We start from the raw sequence: 23858 nt of genomic DNA on the forward strand, positions 1-23858 counted from the left end.
GGCAAGGGTCGTTCGTGCTGCGGAGGTGACGTACGGCACCTTTACAAGCTTCCTCTCCAGCGGGCCGTTGCCATGCGCGCCACAACGCACAGACCACTACTACAAACATCAACACCACGGTTTACATCGCGAACACCTGCTCTGTCTACCACACCTGAGAACCCTCGAACGGCCACTAAACTCCAAGCACTATTTATTCTTCCCACGACCCTGCCCCCCACCTAATCCACCAAAAATGCTCCTCGACGAAGAACCCGCCGCCCTCATCGCCCAATGCACCAAGAACTTCAAATTCGACGGCGACCGCGACTCCCTCCTCCGCATCTCCGACTCCCTCTCCACCCTCTCCCAGTTCCGCACCCACCACCTCAACGACCTGCACGCGACCCTGCAGAAGCTCTCGCGCACCCACCAGACCCTCGTCAGCCAGCACAATCACACCCTGTCCCAGCATAACCCCACGACGCACGCGCAGGAGATACTGCGCCTGGATACCGAGAAGTTCAAGATCGCAAAGCAGGCCAGTGACTTGGAGATTGAGGGGGAGAGGCTGCAGAGCGAGTTGGCGAGGTTGGGAGGTGTGCTCGCCGAGTTGGAGGAGGAGGGTGTCGAGGGAGGTGAGAGGGAGAAGGCGCCCGATGAGGACGCGACGGTGTACGTACAGACATGCTCCCCGCTCGCCCCCTGTGCTCGATGCTGACCCCCGACACGCAGACTCAAGTTGAAGGTCTACAGGACCCTAGGCATCGATGTCGAAGCCGATCCTACAACAGGCCTGTACAATAAAGCCGTCATCCGCAACGCCGCCAAGGGGGACGTTCACGTGGTCAACATCGACCCCAAATTTTCAAGGCATTTCTACACAAACTACTTTTGGAGGACACTGTAGATTGGCCGTTTTGTCTACTGTGTATTGGGCTGGGGTGGGATTCTTTCAAATGGCATGCTCTGTATTTTGGCGTTTTTATGGGATCAGCACTATCGGACGATACCTCCTGGCGTTATCGGGTTCTTTATTCACGCATATCGCTATCTTGCAAGTGTAGTTAAGCTTCATTTTTACCGCTACCGATGCTTAGGGCCTCGCGCCGCGAACAGCAATCTGTGTGCTACCTTCGAACGATTTTTCAGTCATCATTCGGCACACATGCGCAGGCGAAGTGAAATGAAGCTGACTTGAACGAGACGCTCTTCTGCTTGTTCTGCAAGTATGATTTGCAGAGAATATTGATGTTTGCCGCAGAAACAACACTCCGCATCAAACTGTGAAGTCGACACTTAACGCTTCGCAGTCTTCTTCTTGGCCGCAACAACTTTGAAATTACCAGAATCAAGCCCACTTTGCGCGGCCTGTGGCTGGCCTCCTTTCTTTGCCACCTCATTCCAGCCATCCCCTGACGACTTGGCATCCGATGCGTTTGTACTGCCCGTGGTATCGATGACACCTTTCTCAGCCAGTCGATGGCGTCGAAGAAACTCGGAGGCAAAGTGACGGGAGTCCAACGTCCTGGACGCTGAATGCACTGCCTCGGTAATCAACTCGAGGTCCCCTGGGAAGGTGAGGAGAGTCTTCACCATCTCCTCCGCTGCACCGTGTCAGCCAACGTACCCACAATGATATCCATTAGGTGCACACTTACGATCTATACCCTTGTTAAGCTCGGGACGTAGCTCTGCCACAGCCCATTTCCGAAATTCCTCGAGAGCATTATCCTTGGACAACTGTCCTCCCAGTGTGCTGGTGCGTGCAGCAGAGGGTTTCCTTGCCATGGTCGACGGCACTCCGGCACTTGGGGTTCTAACAGCGGGAGAGGGGACGGCCGAGATAGCAGGAGTTTTGACCTTCCCACTGGCTCCTACGGTGGTCCAGGTTCCGCCTCCACCATTCTGTGGAGTCGGTGTTTGCTTGCTGGCAAGATCTGCGTACCTCTTCCCAGCGGACAAGACTGTGCTCGCGGCACCGTAGTTTGCAGTGTTGGCGGCCGCGTTGGCGGCGGCCGCAGCAGCAGCGCGTTGCTTGCGCTGTTCCTCCTCCTTCTGAATTTGTTGGAGAGTCTTCTTCGCAACGGGACCTTGTGGAGCCTTTCCGGCGGCCGGCTTCGCCCAAGCAGATTGGCCGCCAACGGGTGTATTAGGTGAAGCACCGCTTGCCCAGGTTGAGCTGGAAGGTAGACCCGGTTGTGCAGCTGGCGAGTGAACGCGAGCGGCCATCTCCTTCTCCATGGCCTCACGACGAGCTGCGGCGGCAATCGCTTCGCGCTCGGCGGCTTTCCGAGCCTCAGCTTCCTGGATTTCTCTCAGGGAGGGTCCCTTTGGCGCCTCAGTGGGCTCTTTCGCCCAGGGTGCGATTGATGCACTCGGTGTCTCCGCAGCAGGCGTCTCAGACCGTGATCGAGACTCTCCTGCAAGACTGTCTGCCACAATCGGTTTTCTCTGGGCTGCTGGGGCCGGAAGGGGGGACTGAGACGGCGGTGGAGGGAAGGGGTGGATGGCAGGCTCAACTTTGGCCCACGGCATCTGAGCCGAGGGCACCTGTTTGGCGGAAGCTGCTTTCTGCACCTGTTCTGTGAGGGAGAGAGATTCTAGTTTCGAAACAGGAGGCTGCACAGCCTGGCTTGGGGGTTGTATCGGACCGGAAGGCGAGGCACGCAATGTATGTTCTCCATGTTGCTCTTGCTGTTCCGGAGGAGAAGCCGCCGGTGGTTTTCCAATTACGCCCTCAGGTGGAGGAACGCTGGTATTCTGCTCAATGTTGGTTTGCACCCTGAGGTCATGGAATTGCTTAAGTCGCTCGGCAGCCGCCTGTGCGGCTTGCTGTTCGTGGTGGGCCGTACTGTGCAACTGGTCGTGCTGTTGCTGCTCGCGTTGGAGCCGTGCACGATCATGGAGCATATCGACGATCTGGTTGTCATGTGTATTAGGACCGGTTTGCGGTTGCCTCAAGGGTAATGGCGCAGTACCAAAGGGTTGCTGACCGGTGCGGCCGAGGTTTAGACGTCCCATCATGGTTGAGGCATCGTCTTCTCGCATACCTCCTAGCATTTCCACTCCAGGCCCAATTGGACCCAATCCAGCGGCAGGTTGTGGTCGGAAGGGGAAGTCAAACAATCCTCCTGGTACGGGAGCGGGTCCAGCGAGACCTGGAACCTGGGTTGGAGGTGGCTGATGTCCCACCGGTGAGGTAATACTCCCCAAACTGGGTTGACTGTGTAGAGAATGAGCGCTCGAGTGATGTTGTAGTGGGTGAGGCAGAATTTGGTGTCCTATGGCGGCCATCTGCTTGGCAGCTAATGCCTGTTGTTGAGCAACAAGGTGCTCCTTCTGATGAGCGATGAGGATCTGCTCCTCCTGCTTTCGTCGTTCCAGCGCGTTCTGCTGGTCCGCAGTCAATGTCGTGCCGAAAGTGGGGAAATTGTTCGCAAAAGGTGGTTGAGCAGTGGCTGCACCCTCCCCGAGACCGGAGCCAGCCCATGCGTTGCCAGGAAGGGTAGAGGATGGACCATGGGGGATCCCAATCTGCGGAACAAGGAATGGCTCGCGAGAGTTACCAATCTTGCGAATCAACTGAGCAAGAGGCGCAAACTCCGCATCCTCTTGCTTCTTGACAAGCAGCTCGGGCGAGAAGAAACCAGCCCTGTACCAGTCGTGCATCTCGAGACCAGTGAAGGGACCCTGTTCGACTCCATTTGGATCGCGGTAGAACCATCTCATCCTGTCAGGCATGACCATTTGGCGCTCCTGGGGATTCGGAGCCTGGCCTGCGGGACTGCTTGCGCTGGGCGGTTGCGAGGAAGCAGCGCTAGCTGTTCGGCCTAGAACTGGATTGTTCTGCGCAGCGTTGAAGACCGATGACTGAGGCGGACCGGACGAAGGATGCTGGCCGAAGCCAGCACCTACAGAATCGGCAACGTCTCGCTTCTCGATACCACCCCCGAACGGGTCAATAAGATTCCGCCGAAGAGGGCTGGCAGTGTCGCGAGCCGGGATTCCACCTGCCGTGGCTTGAGATGCGAAGGCTCCACGACCAAAGCTGCCGGGCATGTTCTGTTGGCGGTCGCCCTGCAGACCCTCATCACCGATTGATCGGTTTTCATTGGTCCGCGCCTGTTCCTGTAAAGAGGTTTGAAACAGAGACTCCAGTCTGCTAGGGCGACTGATCGAGCCAAAGTTTCCTCCCATTCCTAGGAGTGAGTTACTCCCCAGCCCTGCCAGGCTGGGCGATTGTGCTTCCCCAAAGCCTTCGAATCCGCCTCCTAGGCCGCGATCACGCACTGGGGTGGCCACAGATGGTTGCTGTCCAGAAGGCCACACGGAGGAACTTCCGAGCCCAGGCAGAATGACTGGAAAAGCGCGTGAAGGGCCAACACTCGAAGTCTGACTGCGATCACTGGCAGCGGCCTCGAAGGGCTGGGAAGCTCGACCAAGGCTTGCGAATCCAAATCCTTGATTGAGCGCTCCGCCTTCTGCATTGGCCAAGGAAAAACTCCCCATTCCCGGGTAGTGCATGTGGTTGTCTTCGGGGTCAGTTTCACCATCTTCATCGTCAGTACGGTCCTGGTTGGGACTCCGATACGGGTTGGTATCAGTCGGGCTGTCCTGACCCCCGCGCTGGTGTGGGGTTCCGTGAAACGGCTCTCTTGACTGGAAGAAGTCCCTCGTTGTAGAGTTGGGATCTTGTAAGCCAAAAGCGGAAAATCCATTCCCCTCCAGAGGGTTTCGCTTGTGGGGCGTGGCAAATTCACCGAGTCCTTGATGGCGAGGTGGGCTGGTACCTTGATTTCCGCCAAGGGAGGCACCACCGGTTTGCGGGTCCTCGTCCGGGACGCTATTGGCGTTCGCAGTGGAGGGATTAGATGTGGGGGCCTTGGACGTTGGTTCATCGGCAGCCTTCCCTAGATTGTCCAGAGACGTTTTCGACTTCGAGGCTTGGTTGAGCTGCTCGGCACTGGATTTACTCATGAGTCCCGTGAACCTACTCTTGCCCTGGACACCGCCGTAGCTGGGCTTCTTGTCCGATGGAGGGGCCGCGAAGCTGCCAAAAGCGCCCATAGGCGAGAAAGCAGCAGCGGAGGACGTTGGCGGCCAGGCGGTATTGTTGACTCCAAGCGGGGCAGTACTGGTGCGCTTGAGACCGGGGTTCACCTGCGCACTCTCGGAAACGCCCTTATCCTTATCTCGCTCCTCGGATGCGCCGCTGGCCGCTGCGTCTCTATTGAAATCTGTGCGGCGGCGAACCAGCGCCGGAGGCGGAGCCACTGTGTTCGACTCTTCGCGGGAGAACCTGGAAGCGACCGGTGAGGCAAGACTACCAGATGGGAACGGATATCCATCAGTTGGATCACGACGGCGGTTGGACGGCCGGTTGGTCGTGGGTGACGACACTCCATAAGGAGTAGTGCCCCCCTGAGACATGGAAGTCTTACGCAGAGATAGGCCTTCTTTTGGCGTTCCGTCCTTGTTCGTACTTTGTGCAAGAGGCTTGATGGGCGAATTGACCGATGATGCGAAGACCTATGCCGAGGAGGCTTGGTTAGGTTTCAATTCGGAACATATTTTCAAGGAACAGCGTACCTCTTTCTCCTCATCGGTCATTGGGTTTAAGCTGAGTGGGAAGGAGCTGCCATCCTTGTTCCAACAGTGCTCCAGCCCACCCTGGGATTGACTGTTCTGATCGTCCCGCCGGCCCCAGACAGGTCCTACCGATCCGTTAGACTCCTTCACCCAACTGCCAATGCAAAGGTCGGGCAGCGCCTCCTTTCCCTGAATTTCCCCATTGTCCAGCCCATGCCTGCAACACTCCAAGAGCTCATCTCTTGCGTAAGCGGGGGCCCCATTGCGTCCGGTTTGAGCAAAGGGCGGGACGTAGGGGCCGGGATTAGGGGTTGTTCCACTGACGTCCCGTGAATGTGCTTGGGTGGTCGAACCTGACGGGGTGGTCGCGTGAGAGGAGCGGCGGAAGGTTTGCGTCGCACCGTTGGTGCGGCGAGCCCTGGCAACGTATAAGTATGGGTTGGCGGAGATAAACTGCACCCTGCAAAAATTTCATCGAAATAGCCCGAAGGGCTAGCCACAGAAGACAAATTCGAGGGAAATCCCCAGCGAAACGGTCGGGACGGCAAAGGGCACATGGTAGCAGGGTGTAGATGGCGACAACGGGTGCACTCACCAGTCTCCGCTCGTCTCTGGCCGTGATGTGCTGGCATTGTTTCCTGCCGCTGCTGAAGCAAAAGTAGGTGTCATGGTGCTGGAGAGGGTGTGGCGTGCGAGCAGAGCGATGATATCGAGGCCAAAGAAGTTTCGCGCGGACGAACACTAAGTGCGTGCGAAATGCAGGTGGTTACGGGAGTAGGCGAGGAGTAGATTGAGGCAGCTGTTGCTCTGAGGCTTTTCTGACTCGGCGGGTGGGCAGCACGCGTGCGGGTAGTGTTTGTGTGGTTACGGTGGATACGGGCGGGAAGCAGGCGGTTTTTTGGTCGTTGCGAGGGACGAAGAGAAGGAGAGCTCCAGGTGCGCACAACCAAAGAATCGAGTTGCTTGGCATATGGTCACGTGCTACAGATTACTCAACGCCATACGAACATCATTCTTCACTCATCATCGCTCTTCACATGCGTAGGACGCTGATCGTATGGCTTTCCCCTCTATGAAATTCCAAGGGCTGGCCCTGGGGTTCGCTCAACGTGCCCTTCAACCTCAAGCGTCCATCCCAGTTGTGTCCTACATGTATCATTTGAGCCATGCGCTCGTATAAAACTGCAACCTTTCCAAAGTCAACTCGTACTACCTTTGCGTTTATCTCTCATCTCCCACCCCCTCAAAAACGTCACTTCTTCAATGGGCCGATTGGGATCAAGTGGCACATGCGCATATGGCCTGCCATCGGTCCTGCCTCATCGCCATGGGGATGTTTGCTCCACCTCACAGCGACCCATTTAGCGCCTACTACAGGTTTGCTTTCAAGACAGCGCGGTGCCCTTCCAAGTCATTTGCCCCTTACACTCCCCAATCATAGATCGAAGTCCAGAGCTGGTACAGCAGATGCTGCCGTGCCACCATCAGACTCGCCGATCCCACTTACGGCACATCATCCTACCCCTTCATATCAACCTCTCAAACCTAGAGATTTGATGGTAGATAACCGACAGCGTAGTGCTGGGTGGCCGTCTTGGGGGCGCGCCGGCCCAACACTGCTTACAGTCTATAAAGCTCAGAGTGCGGCCCTCTGCTGGAGGCCTCTTCATCATCAATGTAACATCGTGCAGTCAAACAATCGGTCCCAGTTTGCTACATGTACCCAGACGCCACCTCTGCGTTTTTGCTCATCTGAGCTGTCTCCACCTCATTGCCGACAGGACTGGCGACTGGAAGCTTTGCAAGGCTCTATTACATCTGGCTACGTCTCGAACTTGTCGGTGTTTCATCTCACATACTCCACTACTGATCACCCCCTCGGCAGTATATCATCCGGTCTCCTGAGATATATCACCGCACTACACCTCACGAGATTCTGTGCCTCACCGTTCCCTCGAGCAACGGCGGGCGAGAAAAATGAACCCGAACATCTTCCCCCTCGTGCGTAAGCCAGTGGGTTACGGACCTCCTGTATTGGAGCGGAGGTCTTATGGCTATGGAGGCCTTTACAACTTAGGCCACCGCCCTCAGGCGTGGACTAGCGACTATGCTGCCGCTTCAGCAACCGCCAAAAGAAGATGCGACCGCCAACGCCGTCAGTTCGGTCGCTCACATCGTTGGGGAACTCCTTTCGGGGCGTATCGTCAGAGAGCCGTCCCGCCTCCGCTTGGCTACCCGCGAACCTCTCGCTTTGGGCATCGTTATCCTTACCCGTATGCAGTATGGCCATCACGACCTATGGGCATACCCTTCATGCCAATGTACCGCCCGACTCCTTGCTCACGCTACGCTTCCACCTTGCCCCGGGCCGGCATTGCTCCCCTCCGTGGTTATCCAACTCGACGATACCGATCCCCTCCGTTCCATTCCTATCCCAAACGGCACGCGTATCCAACACCACCTGTAGACGACGATGACGATGTATTTGCGGATGAAGACGACGACTGGGGCGACTCGGATGACGAGGATGACCTGTATGATTCCAGCTGGGATTATGATACGGCAGAAGACGACGACCTCTTCGATGACCGCAATACGAGCTATCCATTCAGCAGCTGCGACAGTTACTCTTTAATGTATAGCGACTATGCAGATGACGATTGCTTTGGAACGAGAAATCGGTGCTTCCATGGACATTATGGTTACGAGCATCCCCATTATCCATATTCGCGGCGGTGATTGATGCTGATTTACCTTCTCTGCTATTCAGTCACCGTGTAAGCCATCAGAGCATGGAATGATTTCGGGTCCAAAAGTACGCACTTCGGGTTTGCCCCTGTTATCTACAGTCACTACATGGCTTCTTTATCAACAAGGCTGGGAAGTGCTGTTCGGTATTTAACACCGCGTTGTACGTTAATTTCTGTTTCAATTTCGTTTGCCGGCATTGTCTCATATATCCTAATGGAATTCCCGCCGGTGTGCTATTATCGCAAAGCCCTGAAGCATTGCTCCCCAGAAGACTTAGCTTCTCACCCGATAATAATTATTCCTATCCGACATCATAACCGTAGCAATAAGCAGCATGCCTTGTTTGACTAACACACTTGTTTTGCAAACCAATACGAGCGGTACCATAAGCATCATATTCGGGACTCGTATCAGCTGCCGCACGTTTGTGTGCGTTCCGGTTGATGCTACACTTACGGGCCGTACTAACACGCCGGACTTCTCCATTTCCCGAACAATGTCCCGTGGTACAATCGCCTTGTTTGCTATTAATCAACGAGGACGGGGAAGTCGTCCAATCATCGCTGATACTTTACCCTTTCCTCCCTCCCTTCCCGGGTTCTTCCCTTTCCCCTTTCCTTTGCTTTCTGGTGTTTCGCTAGGATAAGTAGCACTTGAGTAGTCAGACAATGATGTCGATCCCTAGACCCCGAAGTCTATGTGATCAATAACGGAACAGCCGATAGTAATCGGCGCACTGCACTTCGTAGCTATACCATCGAGCGCCTGGCGTTCAAACTAGTGAAGCAGCAATGCAATCCCGGCTACTATCCGTTCCGTCTTAAGAGATGTACGCTACCGCAACATGGTTGGACCTCCGCAGCAGAACTGTCTATTGATCCCACTCCCTATACCCTACGGTACATAACACAAGGTACAATTTGATCAACCCAATCTCAGCCTCCCCTCACCTCACACACGATAACGGCTCGCTCCGTTTGCTACGTAGGTATCTCCATACCATCCTCACCCAACACCAATGAGAAATCCCCATTCATGAGCCCCGCTTGCGCTTACCGCCGTAGTGTCCGCTCCAACAAGCGTTGTGTACTGCTCGATTGTCCGCCCCTCCAGCTCACTTATCACATTAGGCCCGGACCGGTGACGCTACATCGCTTCTTCACCCTTCCGAATTTTCCTCTTGCGGTAGGCCATTATCGAACGGTGCCGTCGGCACCTGATCCGAGCCCCGTATCATGCTCCGTTCGTGATTACGTAGCCACCGGAACCTCTTCGCTCCCGATAGGTACCTGAAGTCATTATTGATTGCGACTGCAGGCCGACGAACGGTGGCTGCAATCGCGGCCCTCAAGAGTGACCTCTTGAGCATGTGAGGTCCTACGGATGAAGGGCGGCGAGGTGCGGGAAGGGTGAGTGAGGCTGAAGAAAGTACTTGCGGTAGGAGCCGGAGTCCGTTGGGCGTTGGTATGTAGGCAGTGGAGTGTATTCAGTATAATAAATCTCGTTCTTGTGGCCATTCTGAACCGCTGGGTGGAGTGCATCGCGGCAAACTGAGACGTACGCTGCTGGAGAGAGTTTAAAACGTTCTGCAATATATATTCCACCTTTGAATGACGACTGGCGAAACAAAGTCCTGTCTTCACATAAGAGACTCACTATCCTACCTACCCTAGGGTATCTGGCGACCTCACAAGCTCCTCACGTCTAGTCCAAAATATGTGTCTCCTCCTCCGGTACAACTACACCTGCTCGCCCTACCACCGCGAGACCCTATTCCAAGCCTGCCATCTGTCGCTCGATCTCGCATCCTTAGCCTCTTTTGGATTGCAGCGGTTAGCTTCGAATAACCCCTTTCGACAGAGACCGTGCTGTCCCATGTTCTGGGAAAAGACGATTTGCCCGCCCATGTGTGTGGCCTGCATGATTAGGAGCAGTTCTGTCATGGGAGAAAGAGAGTGGGATTGGAGGTGATACGTGGACTTTGGGGAGATGTGGTCGTTGATGGAGAGCTGATGGGGACATGCACATGAACCACGGGGTAGCAGATATGTAAAATGTGGCTCCGACGAAGGGAAGCGGCCGCACAGCTCGTCGACTTCTTGCTGTGGTTCTTCCGTTTCAGGAGCCTTGATGGCTACGGGGAAGGAGAAGCTGGTGTTGTCACAGAGGGCCCGATGTACCTGAGACAAGGTGAAAGTTTGACAGCAGGACCACTTCCTGTTTCGACCAAGGGGAAAGCATCCAAGGGCCATTTCTAGATACCCTCCCTACACTGCATGGTCCTTGTCCTCCACCGGTTGGTACCCCTTCCGATTTTTATGAAAGCGCGCTCTGGCTTGGATCCATGGATGGACGAATTAATGGGTTTGCAAAGTTCATGTGGGGGGATGTTAATGCCCAGGCCCGTAGCCGTTTCAGCAAGCAATCCAACTTTCTGTTCCATTGTCATCTCCAAGTTCTTCTCCTACGGCAGGTTAGATTTCAATCTTCCTACGTGCTATACCCTACTACGACTTAGCCTGAAACAGGCATCTGTACCCTATGGTACCCTAGGTACTATCAGGATAGCGGCGTCATAGCCTTTTGACCCAATACACATATTTGCTTCAAAGGCGGAGAAATAAAAAGAATGTCATTAAGGTCGTTTTAGACAGGGACCCAAGTGGAAGTGTCAGGAGTAATTCTTAAAGAAAGGAGGTTACCACAACCTACCCTAGGGTAGTCCTCACCTGTAACAAGGCGTCTCAGCAGCCTATCGGCGCAATTCACTGTGTAAGTAGTTGTATTCCTGCATGGGGACAATGTGTGTTGCACATGGATTCGATGTGTATCCTGGATGCCTCGGCATATATCTCTTTTCACGCATATTCAACCCCAGCATTCGGGGCTAACCAAAATTAGGCTAGCGTAGAAGATCGGACATGGAAACCCTCTAAAGTTTCTCTGATGCGCAAGGCACACTTCGTGGTGTTGAAGTAGCTATCTTTACTACTAGACGATCGAATGTTATTAACACTCTTACACTGCATCACTGCCATATCTATTGGCGTTCAATCTAATAAAATGGCTGCTGCCCTTGGTCCGATCCGTGGATGATATTGCAGTCCCGTGAGCACCTTAACCGACGTCACCGCTATGCCGAGGTCCAATCCCCCCACGCCCTTGAGCTTCTCACCAAAACGCACCACGACCAAAGAGCTGCCTCAGCGACCGCCGAGGGCCTAGGACCTTTCCCAAGCTTGACTTGTTGATATAATTGTGACGGCCTCTTTTCTTGCGCTCCCTCCGAACCCCCCATCAGCAACTTCTCAAATGTTCAATGCCGTAGGCCGCGTGCGAGCTTCTATCCCCTCTCTTCGCAGCGCACGCTTCCTCCCCCAGCAGAATTCACGCCTTCTCGCCCCAGCCATGGCTCCCGCACGGCAGCAATCGTCGTTGCCCGCCGGCTACAAGGAGGACCTCGCAAAGGGCGCCATGCTGCGCTTCGAGGACTCCCTCCCTCGCCTCCCCGTCCCCACGCTCGAAGAGACTGCGAAGCGCTACCTGAAATCGGTCCACCCGCTGCTCTCCAAGGAGCAATTCGAGAACACAACCAAGTGCGTCAAGGAGTTTGTGGCCCCCGGAGGCCCTGGCGAGGAGCTCCAGAAGCGCTTGATTGCGCGGAGGGAGAACCCCGAGATCCGCAACTGGCTCTCCGAGTGGTGGAACGATGCCGCATACATGGCCTACCGCGACCCGGTTGTGCCCTACGTCAGCTACTTCTACTCACACCGTGATGACCGCAAGCGACGTGATCCCGCCAAGCGTGCGGCTGCCATCTCGACGGCCGTGTTGGAGTTCAAGAAGGCCGTGGACAATGGTTCTCTGGAGCCCGAGTACATGAAGAAGCTGCCCATCGCAATGAGCTCGTACAAGTGGATGTTCAACTGCTGCCGCATTCCCAGGCCCGGCTCAGACACGGCCGTCAAGTACGAGGCCAAAGACAGCGCCCATATCATTGTTGTTAGGAACAACCAGTTCTGGAAGGTCGCTCATGAGATCGACGGCAAGCAGCTCAACACTCGCGACTTGGAGACCCAGTTCCGGCGCATCTACGACTCGGGAATCAAGAATACCCCCGTCGGACTCCTCACTACCCAGAACCGCGACGTGTGGGCAAAGGTGTATTCCAAGCTGAGGCAGAATGACCTCAATAGCGCTACCCTCAAGGATATTGAATCCGCCTCCTTCGTTGTCTGCCTTGACGATGCTCGCCCCGTCACACTCGAGGAGCGTGCTCGCCAATACTGGCACGGTGACGGCGCCAACCGCTGGTTCGACAAGCCGCTTCAGTTCATCATCAACGACAACGGCACCTCGGGTTTCATGGGCGAGCACTCCATGATGGACGGAACACCTACGCACCGTCTCAACGACGAAGTCTGCAGAATGATCTTCACGGAGGCCCTTCCCTTCGACGACCCCAACGTCCGACCCGACCTCCCTCACCCAACGCCTCTCGAATGGCAAATCGACCAGGACCTGCTCCAAGACGTCGAGGACGCCAGACGTCATTTCCTCGGCCAGATCAACAACCACGACCTCCGCGTGCAGGCCTACCAGGCGTACGGCAAGGGCCTCATCAAGAAGTTCAAGTGCTCCCCCGACGCGTACGTCCAGATGATCATCCAGCTGGCGTACTACAAGATGTTTGGCGTCAACCGACCCACGTACGAATCCGCCGCCACCCGCCGCTTCCAGGAAGGCCGCACCGAGACGTGCCGCTCCGTGTCGGACGAGAGCGTCGCCTTCTGCAAGGCTCTGGGCGACCACTCGACCAGCCCCGAGAAGGCGCGCGAACTGTTCCGCGCCGCCCTCGACGCCCACGTCAAGTACATCTCGGATGCGAGCGACGGCCGCGGCGTCGACAGGCATCTGTTCGGCTTGAAGAAGTGCCTCAAGGAGGGCGAGCCCGTGCCGGCTCTGTACCAGGACCCGGCTTACTCGTACAGCGGCAAGTGGTACATTTCGTCGTCGCAGCTGTCCTCCGAGTTCTTCAACGGCTACGGCTGGAGCCAGGTCGTCGACGATGGATTCGGCATCGCCTACATGATCAACGAGAATAGCTTGCAGTTCAATGTCGTCTGCAAGGTCAAGAACCTGGGTTCCATGGGCGCTGTAAGTTTTCCCCACTCTTCCCACGGACATGGTGCTAATTCGTGGAACAGCAAAGGATGAGCTTCTACCTCAACGAGGCCGCCGGTGACATCAGGGATCTGATGCTGCCGACCCTCGAAGCTCCCAAGGCCAAGTTGTAGGCCGAATTAGTGGCACAGTTGCAGTCTATCACACACACACTCTCTCTCTGTGTGTGTGCGGCGTGTGCGTGCGTGTGTAGATTCCATGTTTTCATATAGAAGGGGCAAAAAGCGAAGCGAAGAAATATTTGATTTGCCCCTTGCATTTGAGCAGCTCCTGTCTTTTCTGGGTTCGTATCTAGCGTTCGCGGTCTTAGGGAGCGTTTTGTGGTGTGGAAAAGTCAAAGCATACTGCATTCTCAAAGTAAATATATCATTTGTCACGAAGGCTTTCTCACTTTTTGTCGTGCACTGTACCCGCAACACAAAACCACAAGCTTCACCCAAAAGAGAAGCTGAAGACACTCTAGTTCGAAAGGAACGGACGTCAATACATGGCAGAAAGTGATAATGTGTACATTTTTTCGCGCAATCCTACAAGGCAACAAAATACACACATTTGAACCACCAAACGCTCAGTTAGGTACACCAGTTTGCAGTTTTCAGTCCAGTCCAGTCCAGCGCCGGTGACCCCATGATGCAAGCATTCGAAGCTGTTTATGTCGCCTTTCCTACACTCCTACCCTACTCAAAAGCCACCGTGCCTGGGGCTGCTTACGGGTTGGCCTTGGCCCACTCAACGCCCTTCTTGATGTCCTTGCTCAGGCCCTCGAGGCACTTACCGAGAAGCTCCTGCTCCTTGGCGGTGATCTTGCCGACGGGGTGGATCTTCTCGACACCGTTGGGGCCGAGCTCGACGTTGGACGCGAAGAAGTCGCAGCCCTGGTCCTTGTAGAGCGGCGAGTCGACGAAGGTGGGCTCGATGACGTTCTTCTGGCCCTGGGCGGCCTTGAGCAGGCTCTCGGCGAAGCGAGCACCAGCCATGGCCATGGAGAGGGTGGCGGAACCGGCACCGGCCTTGGCCTTGACGACCTCGTCACCACCGAACTGGACGCGGTTTACGTAGGCATCCAGCTTCTCGCCCTCGAGGTTGTAGCCAGACTGGGAGAGGAGCGGAACGATGGTGGCACCGGAGTGACCGCCAACAACGGTGATGTTCTCGTTGGCAGGGTCGGTGTTCTTGATCTCGGAGATGAAGCGAGAGGCGCGGACAACGTCAAGCGTAGTCACACCGAAGAGTCGCTTGGGATTGTAGACGCCCTTGGACGTGAAGACTTCGGCGGTGATGGGAACGGTGGAGTTGACCTGTGGTTGTTAGGAAATAAAGCCAATATTTGATCAAGCATAGCACATACAGGGTTGGAAATGATGAGGATGTTGGCCTCAGGGGAGTGCTCGGCAGCAGCCTTGGCCAGATCGCGGACGATGGAGGCGTTGGTGTTGAAGAGATCTACCATTGTCAGCTTGAAACAGCTCGGGGGAGCTTGGCTTCCCCACCATCACGGGTCATTCCAGGCTTGCGGGGAACGCCAGCAGGAATGAGAACAATCTCAGAGCCCTTCAGCGCCTCGGCCAGTTGCGAGGGAGTAGCATCGTAACCCCGAACCTTGCACGTATTAGCTATGCGCAGCTGTCGTTCGTCAAATTCGTTCGTACCTCGCTCTTGGTGTTGATGTGGCCAATGTCGGCAGCGACACCTAAGAAGCACGGTCAGTTCATAATGTATACACAATGAACGGAAGGGAACGCATACCGGGAGCAAGACGGATATCATAGAGGGCCAATTGGCTGACTCTGGGGTTGAGCTTCAACAAGAGCGACAAAGGCTGGCCAATGCCGCCGGCAGCACCGAGAACGGTGACTTTGGACGCCTGTTATCTGCGTAAGCACCTCTTCTTACAATTCACCCGTTGCAATCCTTTTCATGGCTCAATGGCCAGGAAAAAGCAATGCTTGTGAATGTTGACACCTACCTGACGGGCGGAAGCCGAGAAGGTGCGGCGCTGCACCTGAGCGAAGATTTGCCTCGCAGTGAACATTGGTGACGGTGGTAGAGAAGACGGGAGATGGATGCGACTAGTAGGACTGGACTGCGCAAGTGTGAGATGGAGAGGTGTTGCGGGATATCCAAGGATGGCGAGAGTTTTCCCAAGCACACCTCAACTGAGCTCCGTCACGGGACTCTTGCCAAGTCCTCGCATCAACGACCCGCGCGATACCAAGATGGGAAGAACTAGTGACCGATTCAGTAAGCTGATCGTAGTGAACGGGAAAGGTAGGAAACCTCGGAAGGGAAAAGAAACCATGAGCTATCATTCTGCATCTTGTGACGTACTTGCGTTGTTTATTGTTTGGGTATCTATCTAAACCCTCTAAAAATACCTCTAGGACGCCTCGGTCTGGACGAAAAGCCGGGACAGAAAAGCTTCTTGCGGGACTCCAAGCAAAACCAGCACACCTTCGCCATGAAAAATAAAAATGGGAAACATAGGAAAATACAACATCCGTAGTGATGGGGAAGAAGATTTCAACAGACGAAAATAGGAACAGGCGAAGAAGTGATACAGCGAATTCAACAAAATACAGCCAGTAGCTGTCCCAGCGAAGGGTGATGAGGTTAGGTGAGGACCCGTCAATCAGTCGGTTGGGGGTATGGAGTGAAAAGAACCTGATGGTTTTGATGGCGTTCGAGGCTCAGGAACTTAAAGCTCTGTCCAGTGGCGGTCTTCGCCGACTTTGACGTATTCGGTGTGTCGTTCTGTTCTTCTCCGAGCCCTCTCTTCTCGCCCAAAGCAGCTGAAGAGCCTTGCGAATCCGTTTCGTCTTCGAGGAACTAAGCCGTCGAATGCTGCGTCAGGCTCATGGGTTGATGTACTGGATAAAGGGCTGGTTGGGATAGTCGCGTCGATAAAGACGAGAGAATCGCGTCGTCGCCCTCTCCTGTCTACCAGATCCTGTGGAACGGTCTTTTCTGACATAGGTGGTGTGGTTGTGTTGCAGACATCTGTGTTTATTGAAAAGAGTTGCGAGCGGTTTGCCCTTGGTGATGCGGGTAAGCTGGGATATGGAGATTTTGGCGGTTGCAACGACCGGTGGGACATGGTTGTGGTCGAGGGAATAGCGTTTGTTGGAACCGAGTCCCAGTGGCTGCGAAGAACGACAGTGGATGAAGGATAGGTTTGCCCTATGTTGGAGAGTTTCGACTCTGGGCAAACTGGTTCCACAGCAGCCTGGGGATGATGGTTATTATGTATGTATGTGTCCCGTACGCAATCTGTGCACATCTGCGGCGCGGTTCAACAACACAAGGCCAACGTTATTAGCAGGGGATGAAGGATTGCGCCTCGACGCTACGCCAGGATGTGGAGGAGACCTCCACCACCGGTCCAACTCTGGTCACAGTTACAGATCCACAGAATTCGCGAAAGGTACAGGCGTTGGTGGGTTTATGGAAACATGTTCGCACCGTTTCGAAACGATCCTTCTCATGGAACTTGGCCTGCTCGCATCAAAGACATCCTCAAAAGGGGGAATTGGCTACGGACCTTGATGAGACAAAAAGCATTGGCACTGGCCGTTCCAGGGGCCGCCACCTGGTATGAAAGGCTCCCTGCAAGGCAACAAGGTCGCGCTTACGGTGCGGTCGGTCAATCGCTTGGGCGTCTGACTGCGCCCCTTGAAACAGCCCTGCATGTCTCACGTCCTCAAGTCCTCACGTCCTCCTGATGAACCTCACCGAGGTCCGCACTGCTCAGCCTGCCAGCGATGCATTTCTAAGGTGATATTCGAAGCAATAACAAACCAACTGCCTCTCAGACACTATTTCCGCCAGTTTATGCAGGGCCGCTCTCCATTCCTTGCCTTGGTGCGGAAAGGCATTTTGCATCGGGTCGAGCGACGACCATCCACATAGATGGGCGCGGGACATCACGAGTCCGCAGCTGCGCAATCAGCGACGCCTTGCTGAGCCCCAAGTATGTGGTACAGTATGCGCACTACTTGAACACGAGTGGAGAAGACAAATTCACCGTCGGCAAGAGCGCGTGCCGCACGTGTGGGGTTGATAAATGAGTGTTTATCGCGCGGTTATGTGCTGTGCCGCGCTTCGCCACATCTTTTGATGACAACTCTATCCATCATCTTTGCTCTTCGGCTGTTCTCGTCATCGACATGTGGCTCGTGCAGTCAGCTCTGCGCCATGAACACATATAATTGGCAGTGGGCTTGAGGCGAGAGGCCTGGCCGCCTTTGTCACGCTCGACTTCGCCTGCGTGGCATTCAAGCAAAAAGAGCCCACCAACACCTGCCAGAGGAGAGACGCGATTCCAGTGGCCACTTTCCCACTATCATGAGTATGGATTATGTTACTCGAACGGTGAAGTTGGACACCCAGCTGTAGGCGTGGCACTGTTAGAGTACTGTGTATTGCTGAACCACACAGGCAGTGACAAGGAAACCGGATATTCTTGGAATTGACAGCTCCACAGCAGCGCATGTTCATCTTCTTCGTCACTGTCAAGCCGTAGCTTTTATTCTTTTGGTGGCGTCGAAAGAGTCCTCCACATCGACCGCCTCAGACTCTATCATGTCGGCCCATGCGTTGATCCAGATATTCAACAGTACGCGTTCTTTCGTCACCATCACCTCAAAACATTAAATCAAGCCTTTCGAGACCAGCCTGAGATAGGTCATAACCCAGGCGGCGTACCGCAGCCGGCTTCTGGATACACCAAAACAGGGTCAACGAATTGACGCGCTCGATAGCCAAGTACGGCATCTAGAGGCACACGCTCAACATGGAGAAGAATAAGCATGAGGATTACTGCGCCTCGGGCTTAGCCACCTATGCGCCTGTTCAATCGAAGACGTGGCCATTACTGCAATCTGTATGTGTCCGGGGGGGTGGGACGGTTTGCAGGGAGTGGTAGGTCATGATAACGGCACGCGATGCCAGAGTAAATAAAAGACACCGGAGGCGATCGTTCACATCCACCGGGTATGAACATGTATGCCAATCATATGCTAATCACAGGGGTAAATGTGAGTGGTAAATGATCGACTCCAAGTGGACGTTTGATTTTGGAGCTCGATTGCTCGCTTGCGGTCCCCACTACGTCTGTATACAATCGACCCCTAGGTTTGACATTTACTTAGACGTTCGGCAGCTGTCACTTGCGCCGCTTCTCTACAATCCATCTACAATGTATCTCCTGACCATGGCGCACCACTCTTTCATGCCTTCGCTGGCTTCTGACATTGCGAATAGTACTCGTCAACATATATGCAACTCAACCCTTCGGCGCATCGTACTGTGCCCTGGAACGTACGTCCGCCGCATTGCTCAAATAGCTGAGCAATCTGAGTTACGCCCGGCTGAGCTGGTCTGCTTGTGGAAGTGGGCGTTCCTGGCTGAGGCCGCTGGGTGTTACCTGGCCTGGTGCGCGGTGGACGGGTGAATGACCATCCCGGCCACCCACCTGTGTTGCTTGGATTTCCCTGAGCTGGAGTTGATGTTGTGCGCGGTCGAGCTGCAGATGAGCTGGATGGAGGCTGGCATTGAGAATACCCTAATTGTGTTAGCCACTTGGTTATGGTGAGCAAACGAAAATAATGAGACACTCGGCAGCTCACATTCGTCAAACCTGACGCAGATGCTATCCCTGCACCGCGTAGGCCCGGTGAATCCTCGACCTAAATACGGTCAGTGTTGAGAATCATAGTAGCGTTCCATTTCTGCTGGCTCACCTCCGCACTGATCCCAGGGCTCGGCAATGGTTGGGACTGGGGTATGGATGGTTGTAGTCGGCGTGCTGCGAGTGCTTGCAGGATCCGGAAGACAATAGTAACTATCCTCAGAAACCTATCAAGAAAGCCATAAGTCAGCTCAGCCAGTAGGTTTAATATGGAGGTAGACGAACAAAAGTGCAAACGGTCCCGCTAACGCAAACCGTCGGTCCTGAGTATCTCCTTCCGCCACACTGACCGCCTTGCGGAACCGTGCCGGATGCTACTGGTAGTGCCTTAGAACTGGTAGTGGGCGTGGGGGTGTTTTTCCCGGGAAGTGGATCGTCATTTCGTCTGCAATTAGAGACAAACGATAGTGTTTCCGGGCAAGAGACTTTCTCCCAGTTGACCGTTGGGTTATCTTGCTCAGGTCAGCTAATCCTGATGACGCCAATACTTATACTATTGCTTACCGGCGTTGCGATACCAATCAAATCTCCAGTAACACCCTCCCTGCAGTGGTTCAGGGAAGCTATCGCAGTCTTCACGGTGCGCTACTCCTCCGTAGGTCTCGCCCCAAATATCACTGCGGCCGAATTGTTTGGAACAACTTTTGCGTATCAGCCATATCCATGACAGATACTTGAGTGACTTGCCCTTGGAGATCTCCTTGGCCGCCTCCTGGAATAGCGAGATCAAATTGGTCATGACCGAGATCGCTTCCGGTATTGACAATCTGCACCACCATTTTCTTTCCGTTCACTGGCCCCGAAGTGAATGTGAGTCTGTAATATGGTAAGACGAAAGTATTTAGGATATGAACGCTAACTCACTGATAGCAGGAGCAGCACCATGACGTCTCATTCGCAGCCGCAAGATTTACTCCGGCGTAACCATATGCTAGGTCATTACTCACGGCCCAGGGGCTGAGATCAGAGCAGGCAAAGGATCCTCCTGCCTGGTATCAGTATCATCTCGACAACGGCAATCAGCCAAAGGGACTCGATGTACCTCCACTGTCACAACCGTCCCGGCGAGCTGGGTTGTTGAGAATATTGTCGACATTGTCGCAGGATAGAACTGGATTGTTGACTGGAGCTTTGCCGCTCCATGAACAAGAATTCTTGCAACATGACCATCCTCGCGTAGTTGACCCAGTACCTTTCAGGGCACCCTGGGCTTGTACGACATTGTTGAGAACACTAAAATAAGACAAAGCTGTAACCGATAAAAAAGAGCTCTTGACGACCATCTTCACGGATGAAATGTCGAAGTAATCAACAGGTGGCACTGGCAGGGCATTTGAGAATATTTGCAGAAATTTCCATGGGCCATCTTATACCATTTCCCGGGCCTACACAATTGTCGATGACCCTGAAGCTGGTTTTGCAGCTAGCAATATACTCCAATATCCACTGGCAGTGGCGTTGCAGATACGAAGCTGTCATGAAGCCTCAATATGCTCCTAGCCTTCACATTGGGGCGACTTGCACCGAAGGGGCATATCAGAGTAATCGCACTAGCTTGTCCTAGCCATTTCAGACATACGCTTGCATCCTGGATGTATTAAAGCACCTGATCCAAGGGTCTGGACTTACCAAGTCGCTTGTCATCCTTCATCCACGTACCCGTTGATCGGATCTGTCTACGCCGAGCCGCCCTCCGTGGAGAATACCTCATACTTTGTATCCAGGGACAGAGTTCATTTATATTGCCTAATAAGGGTAATCCGGAACAGGCTTATTTTTAGCTTTGAGAGGTACGCTGAAAGCGAAAGCAAGATATCGGGTTGGCAACTGGTGTTTCTCTTAGCAGGAATTTTCAAGTGCGAGTAGTGTAACGCTGACGTCCAAAATCCAAACTTTCAAGAAAAAACAAAACCTGAGTATGTACATGACTAACTCTACAATGATAGGACTAGTTGCGCGGAGTGCCAAACTCAATTGACCAGTGCTACCGGATATTTATACCGTAGGGTAGGGCCACTTCCTCTAACTGCCATTTTATCAGATCACTTGAGCCATTACGATATCAATCCAATATTTACCGTACAGCTTACTTGGATGACTCTCGCCTGAAAGCATTCTATCGAAGGATTCTGCTTTCCAGCATGCGTTCGAACGTTGAAGTCAGAGATTGATACGCTACATGATAGGCGATCGGTCTGGCCAACGATACGCACCAACGAACCCATTAGTGTCGGGGCCATTGTATTCCTCGTGTTGAGGTAGTGAAGATGGTTTATATTGTGCCATCCTGAATCCTCATTTCCATATTCCTGGATCTCTTTGCCGGTAAGCATGTCATCCTTGCAAGCGAGGCCTTGTCAATCTACCTCAGCCGTGCCATTGGTTACACCCACGCTGAAGTTTGGTACGGCACTGCACTGTATGTTTTTCATACTGTGCCTGCATCCAGCTACAGCTTTTCTGCATGAGGATTGCAGTTTTCAGGCCATAATCGCTTAAGTGATGACGAACTATAACAGGCCTGATATAGTACAGTGATATTGACAACACGAGCTCGTTCCTCGATGCATCTTGGTCAACTACAGCAGCATCTCAGACAATGCCCACGAGTTTTCAGCAATAGTCCTTTAGAGAACCAAAGCTTCGAGGGTTCGTCACCGGGAACCACCCAGTTGGATCGATTCAGCCGTCCCTGAAAGGATCTCCTCCGGGGTCTGCGGGATCACAATCGGCTCCCCATGGCTGGTACTCAATATGCATGCCTCTGCATGACCGGACACTGAACCGTAGTGATAGCCCCGCCGCTGGATATCAGGACCACGCGGTTGATCTACGACCGGATGAAACCCATTGCAATCCCGGAGAGAAGAGATTGCTACCCCCGCTCCTACGGTCTCTCACTTGGCCGATTGATCTTGGATAGCATGCAGAGTTGATACTTACTGTAGTAGGGATGGGTTTCCCTCAGTGAGTTGCGGTCTCATCAGTATAATGACCCATACTTTAGTCGCTTGTAATGGTCAATAAGATTTGCCCGGGAATGTGCCGTATTGAAATCTGCATCATCTCACTTATAAGCCTTGGTCAACAGCATGAACCAGAACTGCGCGGCCATGTACTCGAAACATAGCTTTTGTCTGATCAAAGTATTGCCTTGGGTTAGCGTCGGATCAGCGAACCCGGACAATTTCAGTGGCATTACTTTCGAGTGACTGTGCTCGAGAGAACATAAACTACGTCTACTGAGTAGGAGCATGTTCTCATATCCCATTAACTAATTTCCTTCTTTTTGACATTTCTGCAAGGTTAATGGATTTCTATTTCGGAATGAAGCACTCTCATGCATTTGGTGGGTCCTCGAGAGACTTTTTGGGGTTTTGACGGTCCACCGCGCCGTCACTGTCCAGATGGCGCCCGATTCAAGTCCATGTCTATTGCACTGGATCGCAACCTGGTTCGAAAGTGTAGTTTGATGTTCGTATCATGAATTGTTACGGCTTGAGTAGTCTCTACACCCGTCTAATCGAAGGGTTCGACTACAAGCCTTGGATGAAAGATGACCTCGGAGCCCCGGACATAAAGAAACAGTGATCATGTATCATCTCACATGCACATGAAAGGGAGAATCACGCGTGACTCGTTGGCTACGTGTATAATAAGCGAGGGGAACTAGCGCTGCGTCCGTAGTTGTTCGAGTGTGCCTTGTTGAAGATTATCGCGCCCTTGAGAGATATTCAACCAAAGAGGGAGGCCGAAGCATAGAAGCGTGGTGCGGGAATTCAGCGCGGCATAGACGCACAAAGGGAGAAGACGAATGAGGAGAAAATGGTATGATTAGTCTACAGATAAGGACCTACAGTGCTGACTCTGAGTCGATGCGGAACGATTTCCATGCCCGCAACGAGTCCGTCCTATGAAACCAATAGATTCCTTTCTCAAAAGGGGGGGCTGTACTTCTTGAGTTGCTTCTATAGCTTCGCTTTTGGCTTGAAGCCTCGTTCCACAGCCTCGACACCTTTCTTCGCAACATCTTCGTCCTGTGCCGGAGTTCCTGTGCTACAACCAACAGCACCGACTACCACGCCGTCTTGCTTTATGGGTACACCTCCTGCAATTGTCATAAACCTTCCCCCATTGCTATTCCATATACCAAATGCCGGACCGCCAGGCCATACGTTCTCCTTGTAAATTGACGTCGGCGCGCGATGCCCTGCTGCGGTGAAGGCTTTGTCGATGGCGATGTCGATGGACGTGATTTTCGCTCCCTCCATGCGCGCAAAGGCCAGAAGATGGCACGAAGAATCGACGATGGCGATGTTCATAGGGACGCCTATTTCTTTGGCGCGCTGTTCGGCGGCAGCCAGTGCTGTGCGAGCACCATCGAGCGTTAAAACAGGAATGGACTTCGTGGACATTGCGTAGTTTCAAGGAAGATTCTTAGCAGGGGTGATGATGCGAGAAGCAGTTGAAGGAATCCATCGTTTACATTGTGCCCAGTTTAGCGGACAATGTCCCACCGCTAGCTGGATGAGAGGAGCTCTTGTGGCTAACCCTGTTCTGGTAAGCGGCCTTCTCCGATCACATGACACCCTTATTCACTAAATTTACTGGACTGCCCTGGCTCTGTTCAGCGATCAGATCCTCTGGGAGATTGTATATCGCTTAT

The 23858-nt window shown here is 53.7% G+C and overlaps 9 protein-coding genes across 9 annotated transcripts; 3 read left to right on the plus strand and 6 right to left on the minus strand.

The window, feature by feature from the left end:
- Nucleotides 1-104: 104 nt before the first annotated feature.
- Nucleotides 105-1118, plus strand: EI97DRAFT_430335 (kinetochore protein-like protein spc24). Its single transcript, XM_033797657.1, has 2 exons — nt 105-654; nt 715-1118. The coding sequence occupies exons 1-2, from the start codon at nt 236-238 to the stop codon at nt 887-889; spliced, it is 594 nt and encodes a 197-aa protein (XP_033656777.1). The 5' UTR covers nt 105-235; the 3' UTR covers nt 890-1118.
- Nucleotides 1009-6479, minus strand: EI97DRAFT_498755 (uncharacterized protein). The gene is made up of 4 exons (XM_033802575.1): nt 6167-6479; nt 5572-5989; nt 1641-5511; nt 1009-1586 (listed from the first exon to the last, which is right to left on the minus strand). Exons 1-4 carry the CDS (start codon nt 6238-6240, stop codon nt 1279-1281), a joined length of 4671 nt encoding a protein of 1556 aa, XP_033656778.1. The 5' UTR covers nt 6241-6479; the 3' UTR covers nt 1009-1278.
- Nucleotides 6480-6616: 137 nt separating this feature from the next.
- EI97DRAFT_498756 (uncharacterized protein) lies at nt 6617-8310 on the plus strand (the record flags this gene model as incomplete). The annotated part of the gene is made up of 3 exons (XM_033802576.1): nt 6617-6948; nt 7013-7248; nt 7505-8310. Exons 1-3 carry the CDS (start codon nt 6869-6871, stop codon nt 8308-8310), a joined length of 1122 nt encoding a protein of 373 aa, XP_033656779.1. The 5' UTR covers nt 6617-6868.
- A 1766-nt stretch (nt 8311-10076) lies between these two features.
- EI97DRAFT_481491 (uncharacterized protein) lies at nt 10077-10608 on the minus strand (the record flags this gene model as incomplete). Its single annotated transcript, XM_033802044.1, has 1 exon — nt 10077-10608. The coding sequence occupies exon 1, from the start codon at nt 10572-10574 to the stop codon at nt 10077-10079; it is 498 nt and encodes a 165-aa protein (XP_033656780.1). The 5' UTR covers nt 10575-10608.
- A 718-nt stretch (nt 10609-11326) lies between these two features.
- On the plus strand, nt 11327-14006 carry EI97DRAFT_430338 (acyltransferase ChoActase/COT/CPT). Its single transcript, XM_033797658.1, has 2 exons — nt 11327-13479; nt 13530-14006. The coding sequence occupies exons 1-2, from the start codon at nt 11731-11733 to the stop codon at nt 13617-13619; spliced, it is 1839 nt and encodes a 612-aa protein (XP_033656781.1). The 5' UTR covers nt 11327-11730; the 3' UTR covers nt 13620-14006.
- On the minus strand, nt 13995-15667 carry EI97DRAFT_430339 (malate dehydrogenase). Its single transcript, XM_033797659.1, has 6 exons — nt 15473-15667; nt 15253-15370; nt 15156-15196; nt 14997-15105; nt 14855-14949; nt 13995-14804 (listed from the first exon to the last, which is right to left on the minus strand). Exons 1-6 carry the CDS (start codon nt 15536-15538, stop codon nt 14214-14216), a joined length of 1020 nt encoding a protein of 339 aa, XP_033656782.1. The 5' UTR covers nt 15539-15667; the 3' UTR covers nt 13995-14213.
- A 134-nt stretch (nt 15668-15801) lies between these two features.
- EI97DRAFT_430341 (uncharacterized protein) lies at nt 15802-17040 on the minus strand. Its single transcript, XM_033797660.1, has one exon. The coding sequence runs from the start codon at nt 16781-16783 to the stop codon at nt 16202-16204; it is 582 nt and encodes a 193-aa protein (XP_033656783.1). The 5' UTR covers nt 16784-17040; the 3' UTR covers nt 15802-16201.
- A 1325-nt stretch (nt 17041-18365) lies between these two features.
- EI97DRAFT_170383 (uncharacterized protein) lies at nt 18366-20665 on the minus strand. Its single transcript, XM_033793411.1, has 8 exons — nt 20235-20665; nt 20057-20177; nt 19880-20008; nt 19697-19833; nt 19418-19644; nt 19245-19359; nt 19131-19190; nt 18366-19066 (listed from the first exon to the last, which is right to left on the minus strand). Exons 1-8 carry the CDS (start codon nt 20473-20475, stop codon nt 18732-18734), a joined length of 1365 nt encoding a protein of 454 aa, XP_033656784.1. The 5' UTR covers nt 20476-20665; the 3' UTR covers nt 18366-18731.
- A 2342-nt stretch (nt 20666-23007) lies between these two features.
- EI97DRAFT_430342 (DUF336-domain-containing protein) lies at nt 23008-23680 on the minus strand. The gene has a single exon (XM_033797661.1). The coding sequence runs from the start codon at nt 23605-23607 to the stop codon at nt 23161-23163; it is 447 nt and encodes a 148-aa protein (XP_033656785.1). The 5' UTR covers nt 23608-23680; the 3' UTR covers nt 23008-23160.
- Nucleotides 23681-23858: the final 178 nt, after the last annotated feature.

This window comes from Westerdykella ornata (assembly GCF_010094085.1).
Source record: "Westerdykella ornata strain CBS 379.55 unplaced genomic scaffold EI97scaffold_3, whole genome shotgun sequence".
Taxonomy (NCBI): domain Eukaryota; kingdom Fungi; phylum Ascomycota; class Dothideomycetes; order Pleosporales; family Sporormiaceae; genus Westerdykella; species Westerdykella ornata.